Below are 16,931 nucleotides of genomic sequence, written 5' to 3' on the forward strand. Positions count from 1 at the left end.
GGCTTTAATCTCCAGGAAAATCCCATTTGGCAGAGCAGCTGCCAGCGTGGATCACAGATAGACTGTTGTTGAGCTGCCACCAGGGTGGCAAGCTGTCCATCCACGCTATTCCTCTAGACACACACACACACACACACACACACACACACGTTTGAAGAAGAGCTTAAGGTGGGATCAGGCCCTACCACTGAGATGATAAATTCATGCAACTTGTTTTAATGGGAACATGTCGCTTGGCTCACCCAGACAGTTTCTCATTTGAACTGGGCTTAATTTGTATTGCTCAATGTATTGATCTGGCATTAGGGATCTCTGTTGCAAAGTAGCCTCAGGGACTCACCATTTCTGACATGTGTGGGGAGAGTGACTGGCAAAAGTGGTCTGTCCATCTTTGTGCTTATCGTGCTGTCTGTCTGCATTATAAAGTCTTAATGGGATCTATTGTCTTCTCATACATCTACATTATGAAGTATACGGCTGTGTATATAAGGTAAACCCATTTATGTATCGCTGCTTAAGATGGTACAGCATACATACATGCATACACATAGAGTAAATTCAATTGAGGGTATTGACATACACAACCTCCCTTCAGCATTAAAAGAGCTGATCTTAGAGCACCACCATCTGGCAAAATGGAATATTACATGTTTAAACCTGGGTAATATGATCAACGTACTGTATATGATGCATGAAAAACATGCATTAGTCTTGGCCAAGAACTAGCTGTCAGCCTGTCAAATATACAGAATGACTCACACGCATAGTGTCTGTCTTTGTCGGGATTAGATTCCAATTACATTGAAGGGTTAGGCGTATTTGGTAAACTCTGAGGATCTCCAAAAACTCAAAATCTAAGGCAACACAAAGTATAGAACTCCAACAAAACTGGACTTGTGGATATGCAAGAGTAAGAGCTGATAAATAAAATTACATTTGCAATCACAATACATAAGAACCCTCAATTGGAGCACAAAAGGGACTTTTAGATCTAAAAAGACAAACTTTTTAATGACTGCAAAAACATCATGTCTCTCATAAAGGGCTGCAACTGTACGTATTTGATTTATCTGAGATAAAGAATGTGCAAGTGTAAGTGTGTTTGTGTGTGTGTGTGTGTGTGTGTGTGTGTGTGTGTGTGTGTGTGTGTGTGTGTGTGTGTGTGTGTGTGTGTGGTCAGCCCTATCAATTTCTTTCTAAAAATATTGTAATATACTTTCTGGCAATAATATGTAACCTTAACTGGCAGTGAGTTAAATAGGAACATAATCAGGCTCAGTTCACATTTCCATCAATGCAGGAAGCGTTTTTTGCATCCCAAGACAATCTTAAACCATGACATCATAGATGAAGGACCACCAGAGGAGGATGCGGAAGGTTTTTTATTTCTGTATGTAGAAACAAGCTCATGTTTGTGCATGTGTCCTGACTGAGCAATGTATGCTCTCGCTGCATGTGATGTGACAGAATCAATATGGGGATCCATATTTTGTCCACCCCTGGCCTAAGACACCGAGCAGAACTAATTACACTGGCAACAACCTGCCTGCCGAGGGCCCGCAGGAGAGCTCTGAGCTGAACAATCTATGGGAGGTGGAAATGTGGGAGCAGCCCCACAGTTAGAGTGTTCGACACAGACGTATGACATATGACGTCGTACACGTGGGCATAAGATGTCCTCAGACCGACGAGCCAGTGAAGCAGCCAGCCTGTTGTGCTCGACAGACACGCTTCAGTAATCATACAGTGAGCAAGCATACAGAAGGGAGGTTTCTACATGAAACAGCCATTTCCATCGTCTCCCTGGTGCAAATCCAGCTACCGGAACCACACCACGGTGCTTCACACAGAGTGCTTTTTCATCAGACAATCACAAATTAAACACTTTTTTTCTACCTGTTGCCTAGTCATTCATCGTTATCCCTCCCTATCTGAATGTGAAACAATTAGACAGACTCAATTCTGATGTCACACACACACACACACACACACACACACACACACACACACACACACATGCACAGATACACAGAAATCTCACAGGGAATGTTTTAAGTTTGGGGTAAACAGTAAACAACCCCTGTGCCAGGACAGCTTGGCCTTGCTGCACACCATCAATACTAATGACATCAGGATACAAAGTATCACTATGGAAACCTGGACGCTCTTGCTCTATCCCACATCCCTCTGTAGTACCGGAAGGCTGAGGGGGAAAAAAAGGTGAATGGGGTGAAGATGAAGAGAGTGAAGGTAAGAACAATCTAAATGAAAGAGCGAGGAAGGAGTGAATGAGAGTCAGAAAGATGAAGAGGGCGAAGAGAGGGGGAAGCCAAAATATCAAGGAGAGAAAGAGAGTGTGCGGGTGGGATGTGCATGGGTTCAAATGCATTTCGTTGGTCAGGGCTGGTTAGGAGCCAGAGCCGAGTGCTTGGTGTGAAAACAGGCAGAGCAGTGTGCCGCAGCCAAGCCTGAGATTCAACGCTGCCGGAAAGGAGCTCCTTTCCTCCCCAAATCTGCACTCTCATCTTCTCCCCTCCCCCTGCATCCATCACCCCATCCATCACGCTCTCTATTCCTCCGCCTGACCGCCTCTCTTAGAATCAGCACAACACTTTCAAACAGGCCAGATGGGCTCAATGAAATACACCCGAATGTCTGCAGCCGTCTAAATCTCCGTAATGATAGTGCTCTCCTGAGCTGCTTTATGTCTGGGTCCAGTTTTGTCTACAACAAAACCAGCTGAGCGCAATGTCACTTTGAGGAGGCCTGGTATGAGGCAATGTGTAGGTCATTACAAACCATAGCGAAAAACTTAATGGTTCCCTTGATAGATTGGCCCGGTCGAGCCAGGCCGTGTCCCTCAAAAACATCTACTGTAAGTAATTTCCGAGCGTTAAATTGGCTGCCGGTGGGAAATCTAATTTCGGCTCAGCATTGTACTTTGTCACACACCAGGCCTCCAAACACATTTAGGTGGGTCACAGAGCCATTTGGTCAGATCAATGGGAGCTAATCACCGAGAACCAACTGAACAAAGCACATTTTATATAACAGAATGGGAACAAAGTTGTTCTTATCGACTCCTTTTTAAGTTACAATGAGACTACGGCTGTTGGAGGTTAATTAATGCCAGGTTAATGTTATTCTGAATAACCGTATTTTATCAGCCTTCATCTAATCATAATTTTAGCTGCACATAATCTGACACTCTAAAATCACAATTATTTGTAACTTTGTAACTTTCTTTATTGATTGTAATGGCTGTTGTGGTGTTTAATGTTGAGGGATAATTATCTGGTTTATGTAGAGGTTGGAATGAATGACCTCGAGCTCATTATGTTACTGAGACTAAGATTTTCATACATTGTTGACCCTAAGTATTTACTCGATTTATTAGATTTAATTTGTGATGGAAAGTGACAAAAATCAGCATTTCTTTCCTTTTTGAGTCCTTGACCTCTGACTGAAATTAGCACAGGAGTCTCTGTCTCTGGAGGCTGCCTGTGAATACGTCGAGTACTGATCCCACAGAGTCTCGTTCAGTCACGTCTGCATAATCCCACTGGAGACGAGGGAGACGCGAGTATGTTTACAATATCAGTGGTGGGAATTAAAACCTGATTAAATTCCAGTGAGACAAAGCTGGTCAACTGGGCTCCATGCCAAATCAATTTGTTTAATTTAATTCAGTTTTCAGCTGCTATCTTTAAAGTTACACACACCTAGGCTTGATGTTTTTCAGCATCACAGCTTGTAAAATTCACGTGTGAATTGTGTACAAAAGTAAACTTTTAAGGCATGAGCCTGAATGCTAAACTATAAAGACTATGCCTTAAATTCTATGGAAATGAACATAAATTACTTTTAGATACGTTTAGTATCCAATCAGGTATAAGGAAACATTTTGTTCTCTCATACAATGAGTTAAATGACTGCAGTACTTCAATAGTGGTGTTGTGAAGAGCAGGTCTGCAGGGGCAGCTGTCTGAGGGGGAAGTGGGAGGAGCCTTTATATACCGGATGTCCAGGTGTGAGACCTCTGCACTCTTGCTCTTAGACCTATTTGTGTTTGCAGTACCTTGATGCTTTAGTTACTTATGTTAAATCAGAATGATTGTACATTGTGTTAATTATTGTCAGTTATAGGCAGGCAAGATATTTGCATTAAATGTGGAGTCTGGTGATAATACATATTCTCATAACATGCATCATAACATACCGTTTTGTATAATCAACATTTGCTAATTAGCAGTACAGCTGAAGATGACTGTAGTCAGCTTTATAGGCATTTGGGCATAAACCAAATTATTGGACACAATGGAATCCCAATCAATGATGGATAGCATATAGAAGTCAGGGAATTCAAAATGTATTACAAGTTATGCTGGTAGGACCATGAAGTCTGTACCATATTTCATAGCAATACATCAAATAGTTATTATTTTAGTCTAGACCGGAGAAGTCTCTGTTTAAAGAATCTACATTGTCAAGTGGCAAATGATTGTTTTCATACAGTATAGATGGAATATATCTGGATCAGAGTTTATGATTAAAACTATTTCTTACAAAAAACAGAAGATATAAATTGAAGCTTAGTAAAAAAGAAAAGTGTCACATGTGGCGGTATGAAACTGGATGCATGTTTTTGGGTCTAGGCACTACTTCCTGAATCTTACAGGTAGTTTACCGTCTATTATACTAGCTTAGGCCTTATGACTAATAAGGTTCACAGAGGGGAACTTCACCAGCTTCCTTTCCTGCATAACAATGCCGTCTGAAAATAAGGTGAGGCTCGCAGTTTAAATCGGTATAAATAAATGTGCTGCATGTAGACGCTGTTTATCACAAATTGTGCCTAAAACTAGAAATGCCCATCAATATAAAAAGACGAGACGGACAGAGACATGGTTTTCTGATTCATGACTCCTCATGTGCCATCCATCCATTCAGAGTTGTCTTATACTGTGTGTGTGCTCACACAGGGCGAAGGGGTGTCAGAGGCAGACTGGTACTTCATGTACTGCTGCTGCCTCATACATTAGCAGTAGGCTACATTATTTATCCAGTGTCATTACTTGTGTGGAGAACACCATTCAGACTGAACAGTTAAAGCATTCACAGCAGTATGGCCTGAGGAGTGATGTGGCCTCTCTCTCACACGCCACTGTACTCTGCCCATGGTACTGATGACAGACAGAAAACACAACAAACTCCCAATGAACAGCTTTCTATTTATAGCCATCTTTGCTCCGGACTGTTTTGGTTTGATCCCTACTCCGTATCGACCCCATTACTCAGGTTATAGTGTGCAAACAGGGATGTGATGACTCTGCAAAAACTGACGGCTATTTTCAGAGAGATATTGAAAAACTATGCTGGGAAACTTTAAAAGAGCACCTAAAGCAAGACCTAATTGGATCACAGCCATTGCCCCTGAGGATGTGTTTGGGTTTCTACAGGCAGCTGAGATAACCCCCACCCCCCCAGCAAATCTGTTTCTCCACTCTCCTGAAAGCACATGCTTTACTTCTATCAGCTTCTTTATTCTTGATCAGGAACATCCTGCATCATATTCCCAACTTAACTTTTACATCCGGGACCTGTCCAGTACGACCACAGTTCTCACAGGAAGTGTTACTAATTCATTCTCACACCCAAAAAGAGTTGTGAACTTCTTCAATGCCTCCTTCTGTCTTCAGCTTTTACTTCCCATGGATCACAACATTTTTAGCTGTATAGACATGGAGACTGTAGAAATTAAAGCCCAACCTAAGCCCCACTTGTAATCCATTTATTTTCCTCCGAAACCCAAAGGCCAAAACAGTCGAGCTACTCGTCAGTCTTTCCAATTACAAAAAGTCAAAGTATGCTGGACGATTCTGTATATACCCTCAATCAGTACACATGCTGATCTAGATAAGTATTAATCTTCATCTGCCTGAAGATAAAAAGCTTGTTATCTTTCTATTGCATTATTTCAAATATCTAAATATTGCTGTAACACTTTGTTTTACCATCTCCAGCACCATTTGTTCTTATCCACTGTATACCCCCTCTGCTGCTGCTGCACAAACCTATTAAAGTTTCATCCAAGCTACAGTATAGTCTGTTTCTTTAAAATTCACTTAAAAAGGCTCAGATACAAACGAGAAAAGCTTTTCATCCATGTGTCACCTGGGTATGCTGAGCACTTGTTGTACCTAGATTGTGTTTGTCTAATTCTGATCATTTAGGTTTTATATGAAAAACAAAATAAGAATAGAGACCAACATAGAAGCATAGAGTGCTCGAACCATTGTTGCCTCGAAACTAATAGGGTCGGTTCACCGCATCAAAGCATTCATCCCATTGAAATAATATTCTGTCAGTTGCTGTTTTGCTGGCTATACAAAATAAACTGAATTGAATTGAATTGTTATTTTGTTAGAGGCGATTAATACAAGATGCAGTCCAGGATATAAAGAAAGGCTTTTATTGCACCAGTGCAAACCTGCCTCACTCATCCCATCGGGATCCTTTATGAAAACCACAGAGACAGATGGGCGGAGAGAGAGAGAGAGAGAGAGAGAGAGAGAGAGAGAGAGGAAGCCCATCCTGATCTACACATATATATATATATATATATATATATATATATATATATATACTCCAATCCCAATATTTGTCTCTGTCTCTGTGCTGCAGTCTGCCAGCACGAGCAAAGGCCCAGTAGTCCGGCTCGATAAGGAGCCTCTTTGTCTGCCTCTACAGCTCCCAACAGGAGTATAGTCGGTGGCATATAACAACACATGGGGCTGGAACACTGAGGCTTACCGCTGAGCTACAGCCCACAGGTGAAACGTTTGCACTGGTGCTGACATATTGTGAAACAGTGATAAGGGAGTGAATGAGACTTGCGTCACTGTGCTGTAATGATACACTGCCTCCTGCGACGCTGTCGGTGTGAAGGGAGTCTCAGTGATACTGTACCGACGCTTCGTTCCTTGTTTTTCGTGGAGACTCACCGTGGAGACTCACCGTGGAGACGTGGCAGGAAGTGTTTGAGGTAATGTGATACTGCGGATTAGTGCCGTATCAGAAAGTGGCTGGTCTGTTATGGTTGTTTTTCGTCTCGCATTGCAAGATGACGCCAGGTTCGTATCCGTGCATGAGCTCCTGAGATCCAACTAGCGTGATTCAAAGGACACGTTTTAGCCCATTTTGCTGCTCACCATCGACTTTTATGATGACGTCCTTTACCACAGGTAGCCATCTGCTTCCCCTTCATTTCATTTCAGTGTGAAAATTATTGAATAGAACAGAGTAATTCACCAATAAGACCATTATTGTCACGTGGCAATACAGCTAAATGAAGGAGAGTAGCCAAACTGCTGGGAACTTTCCCCCCATGGCATTAGCATGACCTTAACCATACTAAACCCTACTTGAATTTAAGCTAGACTATAACCACCTCTAACCGTCTATACATAACCATGTCTAATCTTACACCTAACGTAACCATGTGGCAATGCCAATGTCACTACCAACTCCCCCCGTTAGCCCGGAGTGTACGCGCTATATTGCAGAAATGCAAATGTCTGATGCAATAATACACACGTAGTCACTAAACCGCTGCTTTTCACAGACCAGTGAGGAGCTTCACCACGAGGCTATAACAATTGCCTCAGTCCCACCATGACAAACATAAGGGGTCTGATGATGACCACACAGGTCTACCAGCTGCATACACCTGCATGCTTTTTAGGGTCAACGGACATTACAATCAGACTGTTACGACATTGTTTTGTTCCAATCTTATGACCACTGTGAGTCCGAACACATCACTTAATGTGGACTGGACGGGTCACATCTGGCTGATAAATGTTCTTTTTAGTAAGGTCAATAACGGCATAGATACCGGTCCAGTTTATAGGGTTAGTGCATCACTTAGTGAAAACATGGCCATTATGGTCGTTTAAACCGGCGTTCATTGATAATTGGACCAATTAGGGGCATCACAACAAGCTGTAAACACAATGCATATTATCATTTTATAAAGTTGATATGGCATGTCAGCCCTGCAACCTTTCCAGGGTTTACCTTTACATTACATTACATTTTTATTTAGCTGACACTTTTATCCAAAGCAAATTACAATAAGTGCATTCAACCATGAGAGTATAAACTCAGAACAACAAGAATCAAGAAGGTACCATTTCTTCCAGAAAGCCAAACTACAAACTGCAATAACTAACTGCCATTTATGTGCTAATTAAAATGTTGCTTTATTTACCAGCTTGTTGCTTACTTTGTTAGTTGGTGGTCGGAAAACCAAAACAATTAACTGAACAATGCTAAATTCCTCCATAGAACTCCGGGTGATGGCAGAGTCATGTGATAATTCTTTGTATGTTTGTCACTACAAAGGAAACCTTTTTTATTACATATAGTTATTGATCTGATGTTAATATAAAATGATTTATTCATGCAGCTTTAAACTTTACAGCATTACAACAACTTTAGTTTAGTATACAGAACCATTGTGCTTCATGTGGCTCCTTGACATGCTGTCTTATTATAACCCTTTTTCATTTGTTTTAGAAATGTATAAATAAATATAAAATTACAAAAACAGAAACATATTTCTTCCAACTACACCACAAGCTCTGCGGCAGAAGTCCTGAGGCAAGTAGTCATGAAAGTGTCTTGCTCAAGGGCACTTCAGCAGAGCAGAATGTGTATTCCACTTTAGAGAAGCATCTTACACATCAAGTTAAGTTTACTTGTCATTGATATTCAGCCTGTGAAAACCTTTGTATAATATCTACTGTGGCTCTGGAGACGCTTTTCAAATTCTGAGGAAATAGCCCGTTGATGTCATATCGATGTCATCTTTGCTTGGCCAACTATTAACAAAAAGGGTCTAAAAAGCAATTGGGTTGCATTATGGGAAATGTAGGTTGTTTTTTGGAGCTTGTCCCATACTCAAGATTAAAAGTCAGGATATCTCTGCCTCTGCTGCTTCGATGTAATACTCCTTCTCTTGCAAATCTACCAACTATATGGTATAGTACGACCTCAGAGTAGCCAACCCCTTTAAGGATTACTTTGCTTGTCAGGGAGCTAAAGTATAAAGAGGACTGACACCTTTTCTCTCTCTCTCTGGTATACTTTGTATCGCCCTTTTGTTTGGTGTTCTCCCGTCTTTCTACCCTCTGCAAAGAAAAGCTGACCAAGCTGAAACAGAACAGTCCCGTGTACGAGTGTGTGGGTGTCTCATGTGTGGGTGAGTGTATTTAGGGTGTTTGTCCCCGGCGGCATGTGAGAACGGGACGACTACGAGGAGTGTGTTCTGAGCTGTGAAGTGGGTGTCTGTCAGGATAACAACCACACAGCAGGATGTATGATAACGGCGCACATACACACCAGCATACGCTGTGTTCCTCACACACAGAACTCCTCAATTCAATGTCATGCTTTGACTAAATGCCAACAGAAGTCCCCCTAAGGCGCTGCCATGACAAGCTTGCTGTTCTTCTTATGAATAATATCGCCGGGTAAAACTGCAAAATGCAAAGACATACACACCACAAGACAATTGTCAACTATAGCGCTTGATCAGAGTCTTTCTTGGAACACATCTAATCTTAAATATTCACGACTCTGTTCTGCTTTTTCCTGGCACACTCGAACAAATAATGTATCGCCAGAGTTGCCCTCAGACTCTACAGGAACAGGAAGGAGGAAGACAGGGAATCTGAGGCGGGACTGGCTGCGTTGATTGATGGGAGCGTGAGATGTGGCGAGGTGTCAGCTGGAGACACGCATACAACCCCCCACCCCCCCCACCCCCCCCCCCCCCCCCCCCCCACCTCAGAAACCTTTAAGACTGAATCCATCACACATACATAAAAAAACTCACAGTGGAACCCGACCACAAACACACACATTTAAGTCCGTGAAAAGCTGTCTGTGTGTCCCTCAGAGACTGGACCCAGGTGAATCTGACTGATGCTGGCACACTGCTCTCAACAATGGTCCAGATAAACAAAGACAAAAAAAAAACACACACACAATATGGTCCGGCACAGGGCTTATATAATGTATTTTCTGCCAACATGGTAACTGCATACTCATCTTCCCCGGGGTGATCTCGGCTCAGCTGGGCCGGACATGAATGCTGGGAAATGTTGAAGGGAGGAGGGAGCTGCATGAGAGGAAAAACAAGGGCCTCGTTGACGCCTCCTCGAGGACCAGGGGGTCTTATGGAAGGGCGAAGCGCGGTAACAAGGTCCAGGAAGGAAGTGCCAACACAAGCATAAACAAACACTGACCTGCCGAGCAACGCAAACACGCGTTGAAGTGATTTACTGGCTTCGACTTTTTGCTATTTCTTTAACACATACACAAACAGTAGATTGCATGCAGATGAGATGGCCTCTGTTATTTTCGGACATAATATTTCCAAGGTCATCTCACCCTGCCGGCCTCCAGCACGTGAAATGCATCGTCTCTCACTTGCGTTCTTCAGTTCCACAGTTCCACATTTCTCCACACAGAGAGCAGCCCAGGATCATGCATCACACTGTGATGCGTTGCAGCTCCATGTTTACTGATCTATCACTTCCTCTATTACACTCCCTTATCTCAGGCAGAGGGAGAGAGAGTCTGAGAGAGAGCGAGGAGAGCCGGAGAGGAAGATTGTGTTTGTTGGCCTCACCCTGAAGGCTTCCACGATCATATCTCAACATTTGACACGGCAAAGAATCTTTTTGGCCGTGTATGTATAAAAAGGTGTGGCGTATTCATCGTTCAAATTTCACCAGAGCATAAGCAGCTGTTAACATGGTAAGAAATATAAACAACATACAGTATATGAGCAACATCACGCTTGAGCGAAAATACTTTGACAAAAAAAGATTTAACTCAAGCTGCGCTTACTTCCGTTTTTCCAGAACGTTCAACCACATCTCACTTTCTTTCTCTCTGGATGGCGATGGCTCAGTCGTCATGGAGACAATGCTTTAAGTTAGAAGCTACTTAAGGATGATATTTTGATTTTGTTATGATGATTGCAGCATGTCATCGGGACAATTTGTCACAAGTAACTCGAAAACAAAGACTACTTTCTTTAATGTTTTACACTTTTACTTAGTCCTGTATTAACACATTGTTGGCTGAACCTCCAAGTGTGTTAATCCCTTAAGACTTTTCTTCTTTAGACCACAACCCCAAAAGGTTTAAGGAATTAACTAACACACTTTGAGATTTACATAATGTAAATAAAATATTTTATATATTTATTTTAGAATGTATTTTCTCTTCTGTCGTTCTTTTGTTGTAATTCCAATTTGTTGTCAAGCTCATGGTATCTTTTTGACACTGTATTCAATATTGTGTCAATAAAATATATTTACAAATCAAGAGCAATTGTGTCCCAAAGGATAGTGGAAGTGAGTGCATACATGACTTTCATTGTCTTCCTCCTGTTTACTAAATACATACAGTATATAGGTCAGCTCTACAGGCTGTGAAGGGCCCAGACTGTGGCCACCACATACTTTACTGTACACTGTCTTCCTTCCTGTGCCAGGGGGCTGAGGGCAGCGCTTGCACAGGAAGGAAGACGACCGTGCAAAGCTAAATAATGCAGTGGCTCCGTCTCCACATTATGACCTAGTAAATGGCTGGTAATACAAACACCCGGACCCTCTTGGGCCGCCCGGCCTGACAGCACAATCAGAAGGATGAATGGACCAGCTCTTATGAACTCATTTATTGCTGTCTCGACATCGGTCAGTTCAGACAATTCAACATTTCAACTCATGTACATTTTCAGCACAATGACTATGTATACACTGGGTGAGTTGACATGGTCAGGGTTTTATTGTGTTGGTCATTTTGAGGAAATGTCACCCTCTGAACTGAGTGAATTGCAGATGAATTAAGTCTGATTGTGTCTCGGAAAGGCCGATTGCCACCCGATACGAGTTGGAAGCAATGTGTGAAAGGGTGATACTTGTCATGCAAATCAAACACAAACTGAGTGTCCTCTCTTGGCATCATGACGTAAGCCTGTGTGTCGACAGCTCTCAGGAAAGCAAAAAGAGTTCAATGAGGAGGGCTATTTGCCCCAGAAACGCACACACAATCACATCCTCTCAGATTATTTGCATCTTTCTTTTCTCACATCTATACATTTGAGAACGGCCAGTGACAACTTCCTGCACTGTGACACACATCTGCAGCGGGTTAGCAGCCGCACAACTGGACAATCTAACTTCTGACAACACACATGCAAAGGCCCACTGTAGAAAACATTCATGTCACACGCTCAAAGTAAGCATGAACTCACAGCCCGCGGCAGCCCCCTCGGCGTCCCACCCTACCTTCGGTGTGGCAAGTGGAGGACAGGATGGTGCTCGGAGGGCGGAAGAGGTACGGGAGATAACGGGAAAAACATTTCATCTTCTTTTCCGATGCTTGCCGACGGGTGAAGAGCGTTGCGTTGCTGGGCTCCACATCCGCACTGCCGCCGCGACAGCAAGCCAGAGAGGAACCGGTGGGGTGCGGGAGGGGAAAGAGGCTCTCTGTCCGCGGCGCAGGGGGCTATGACAGCATCACTTTCCGCAGGGAGACAGCGCAGCCAGGCAGGCAGGCTCCGGTGAAACTGCGCGCCGCCCGGGGAGCAAACAGCGCACAATGTCAGCGCACCTCACGCTTCCGTGTCCGCAGCTCACTCCGTGAAGAGAGTTGTTCGTCTCTGTCCTCTCCGAAGGGAGGTCAATGTATGTGTGGTCTGCCGGTGTAACCCCCCCGCCCACACACACACACACACACACATACACACACCCTTCGTGTCTGTGCCAGTTTATTGGAGTAAAAAAAAAAAGAAGCTATTATAGATGAGTATGTTGTTTCCGCATGAATCTGAACTGTTAATTATTAAATCTATCATCCATAAATATAAATAATATATTCTAAGTGGTCGGAAAACCGCAGAGAGTAAAACACAGTAGTTTACTGTGTGTGATGAGCATAGGACATAACTTGATGAATCACAGACAAAACTTGTTTCCAGCTGAACAGATTATTGATTGATTGTGTTGGCGCCATCTTGTGGTCATCTGGATGGACAGCAAAGTATAATGAGGCAAACAATCAAATATAAATAAAAAACAGTGATCATAATAATCATAAAAAGTGATCAAATCATAATACCAGTGAAAGATGTTCTGGTCAAATTAATGCTTTAAACTTTAACGTGTGGTGATAATGTCATACCATAAAACGTTGTTTTTTTATTGTTATCAAAATGTAAGAAATTGTTTAAAATCCCGACTCGAATTCAACTATTATCACTACACGCAACATTGTTGAAATATTAATGATAAAAAGGTAAATGCTCGTGTTTTTTATTTTTGACTGCGATAAGTGTGTATTTTCTTTCCATTCTGAATGAATCTCGCGAGACTTGAGTGTGAACTAAGGCCGCCGGAAGTACTTTGTGACTCTCTTTTCCGCCGGCCTTAGAGGAGCGAACGGCAGGGTAAGATTTCCTGGCAGATTATTTCACTAAAGTTATCGCCATCCATCCTCCTTTCGATGTCGCTGCGTATCCATGTAAACGTCTAAACACCTCGTGAACACTGTCTCCATTAAACGACGGCCACTATTGAACCCATATTGATGATAGATGGCTAGTTAAAACCTCTCTACTTGCTTCCCCTGGTCGGTCCCAGTCTCCGCATGTCGGCTCCGGCTAGTGACGGCGCTCGTTTCTTGGTACTCGCGACTCTCACTCGGCTCCTTCGCGGTTAATGTTTATTCTGTGTAGTTTGCAGCTCGCTCGGTTGTGTTACCGACTTACTGTCGGTACACAAACGCGTTCGCTCCTGTCCGTCGGTTGTATTGTGCTAATCAAGTAGCATCCTGTTTGCTAGTTTAGCACACCGCTAGCAGACCAGGAGCGTAGTTGTTTGTGTAGTACAATGATTTTCGGTACTCTTTAGGGTTCAGGTGTGCAGAGAAACTACAGTTCCTCAGACGTGTTGATACTGGCTCTTTGCAGATTAGCATCTATTTGCTCCTTGCGCTTGCAGGAGCCACGTTTTCACCAGTTTCGGAGTGACTTGTCAACAACCGCATGTTGTCTATCCTGTAGATGTAGTCCTCGACTGTTTAATAACCTGTGTTTTTTTTGTGCTCAGCATCATGAAGCTCAATCCATTCGTAACATCCTCCCGCCGCAAGAACCGCAAGAGGCATTTCAATGCCCCCTCACACATCAGGAGAAAGATCATGTCTTCTCCCCTGTCCAAGGAGCTCCGCCAGAAGTACAACGTGAGGTCCATGCCCATCCGCAAAGATGACGAAGTCCAGGTATTGTAGTTTGAACTGCTGAAAGTGTGCCATAAGTGTCTTAAGAGTATGCTGCACATGCTTGACTTGATTGTGTTGTTCACACACAGGTTGTCCGTGGACACTACAAAGGCCAGCAGATTGGCAAAGTAGTCCAGGTCTACAGGAAAAAGTACGTCATCTACATTGAGCGTGTGCAGAGAGAGAAGGCCAACGGAACCACAGTCCACGTCGGCATCCACCCGAGCAAGGTGAGATCCCTTGTGTATATCCTCACATTGGCGTGCCGCCCCCTGTGTACAATGTTATATTATTCAACACTGTCGGTTCCACTGTGAAAGTTAATAGAATCGCAACCTTTTGGCTGTTTAACACTCATCCTTCTGATATGTGTCTCTGTTCCCATTTGACATCTCATTGAGTGAAGTAACAAAACGTGTTACACAAACTGACGTGATTAACACCATTTCCCTGAGGAGAATTGTGCTACGTTCCATCTAATGTTCTTAGAAGTAATGGAGAAGTTTGCTTGAATTTATGCTTTACAAGTTGTATGTCTGCTCTGAAAAGCACTGCAATAGAAGTGGGACTGGCAGAACAATTGTGTTGATTTTACCAGTAGACATAAAATGGAGGACCTCACTTTATTTCATATTTTTAACCCAATTTATATCAGGTGAAAGACTTGCAATACACAGTCTTATTTGGTTCATAACACTGAAAGGTTTAAATTTGTGATGGTCTGAGGCAGTAATTTGCGATGGAGTTGCAGTGGACTTCATAATGAGTTTCGGTACATTCTTCCCATTTGTCTACAATATTTAAATCACAAATTCCAGACATGACCTCTCTTAACGACCATGCATAACTAGGAAACTAAGTGTATCGTGCAGTGATATAACACAAATTAACTTGTCAGATTGAAAAGATTACTTTGCTCAAAACCCGTCTGAATACAGGAAAGTCAAGAATATAATATTTAAGGAAACGTGTTTAACATCACACATTTCAGTGTCTGAAGTTTTATGATAGTAGGGAATGTAAGCAGTAATTTAAAGATGGGGTGTACATACTCACCAGAAAAGTTGAAACCTTAGTTCATTATATTACGCAATAGAGCACTACTCATCTCAGTTTTCTTTGAGAAGCCTGTTTGACAAGATATCTTGACTGGTCACTGCAGAAAAGTCACAGGTATCAATAATGAAATTATTGATTGCTGCGTTCCATTTAGCTGCTTTAGGTTGTAGGTCCTGGTATGCCTGTTGGCTCACTTAAAGACTTAAAGTGTTACTAATAACATAAGGACAGAGGGGGGTTGTATGCTTAACAGATTGTAAAGCCCACTGAGGCAGATGTATGATATCGGATATAAACTATTGCCTTGTACGATCTTATTGTTCAACCCACTGCAGCAAACTTAAATTTCCTTCCGTTTGTGCTTTTCCAGTGTGGCTTTTTGGACCCTACCACAACTTTTTCTTGTATTTCATTAATTTAATATTTTCCAAAAAAAACTAGTTGTGTTCGGTACAGCCGGCTTATATTTGTGTATTAATGGCCAACATCTTAACATGAAGAATTAGACATCAGGGGAACGTTGTCCAGCAGTTTGGACTGTTTGAGCACCAAGCATCATTGAGTCACCAACCTCCCGTTGCTGGGTTAGCCTGACCTTTCCGGCTAACAGACATTAACCAGGATCAGATTGGGTAGTTGAATAGCCCTCAGTCCTAGTGGGGTTAGCTTAGCTTCCATCTTGGTTTTCCTCCGGTTGACAGTCTGGGGTGGTTTGACCGCAGCCGGTGTTCGTCTCCCGGTCTGCTCCCCACGTATTGGTCAATCCAGACACTTCCTTCTACAATGTTGATGACTATATTCTGCAATGTGTCTCGTTATAAGGAAATGTGTTGTGGGCGTAACTTTGAGGTTAAAAGATGTATTTCTACCAAAATGTCGTTTCCTGAACAACCTTCTTTCTTTCCTTTTGCAGGTGTGTCATCACCAGGCTAAAGCTGGACAAGGACCGCAAGAAGATCCTCGAGCGCAAAGGCCAAGTCTCGTGCTGATGGGAAAGGAGAAGGGCAAATACAAGGAGGAAACCATTGAGAAGATGCAGGAGTGAAAAAGATCTTTTGCTATCAATAAACTGTATAAATGGATCATACTTTGTCTGTCATGGTTTTTAGTTGTGGAGGTGGTAAGGTTTTCTCTTTGCATGGTGTCAACTATGTTTGGCCGCGAAGAAATGTATATTTATAACGTGCAAACCTTGTTTTTGGTACTTTTTACACCAAGATTGTTGTATGTACATCACATGTCAGAAGATTTGAAACGGTCTCTTTGTAGCCCACAAACGCAACACGGCAGTGCACTGCTTCTAATCCAGTGCAGGAAACTGTTTTTATGAATTATAAATTATGCCTGCAGCAGTTTGCTCTCCAGAGAATCCAAGTATGAAATCTGATAAACTGCTCTTCAGTTCGAGGTGTAAAGATGTCAAAACTCAGCTGGCTAGATAATACAAAGGCCCCGGTGTGATATTTGCATAAAAAATACATTTCACTGAAATTGGCCTCTTGGTTGAAATG

The 16,931-nt window shown here is 42.6% G+C and overlaps 2 protein-coding genes across 2 annotated transcripts in view; one reads left to right on the forward strand and one right to left on the reverse strand.

Annotated features, from left to right (window-relative positions):
* ppp2r2ba (protein phosphatase 2, regulatory subunit B, beta a) overlaps nt 1-12,751 on the reverse strand; it is a 37,399-nt gene extending 24,648 nt beyond the window's left edge. Inside the window, 1 exon segment of the mRNA XM_034543263.1 lies at nt 12,369-12,751. Within this exon segment, the coding sequence (XP_034399154.1) occupies nt 12,369-12,447 (79 nt within the window). The 5' untranslated portion in view covers nt 12,448-12,751.
* Nucleotides 12,752-13,459: 708 nt separating this feature from the next.
* rpl26 (ribosomal protein L26) lies at nt 13,460-16,503 on the forward strand. Its single transcript, XM_034543909.1, has 4 exons — nt 13,460-13,528; nt 14,190-14,361; nt 14,451-14,594; nt 16,338-16,503. The coding sequence occupies exons 2-4, from the start codon at nt 14,194-14,196 to the stop codon at nt 16,407-16,409; spliced, it is 384 nt and encodes a 127-aa protein (XP_034399800.1). The 5' UTR covers nt 13,460-13,528; nt 14,190-14,193; the 3' UTR covers nt 16,410-16,503.
* Nucleotides 16,504-16,931: the final 428 nt, after the last annotated feature.

This window comes from Cyclopterus lumpus, chromosome 10 (assembly GCF_009769545.1).
Source record: "Cyclopterus lumpus isolate fCycLum1 chromosome 10, fCycLum1.pri, whole genome shotgun sequence".
In the NCBI taxonomy this organism is placed as follows: domain Eukaryota; kingdom Metazoa; phylum Chordata; class Actinopteri; order Perciformes; family Cyclopteridae; genus Cyclopterus; species Cyclopterus lumpus.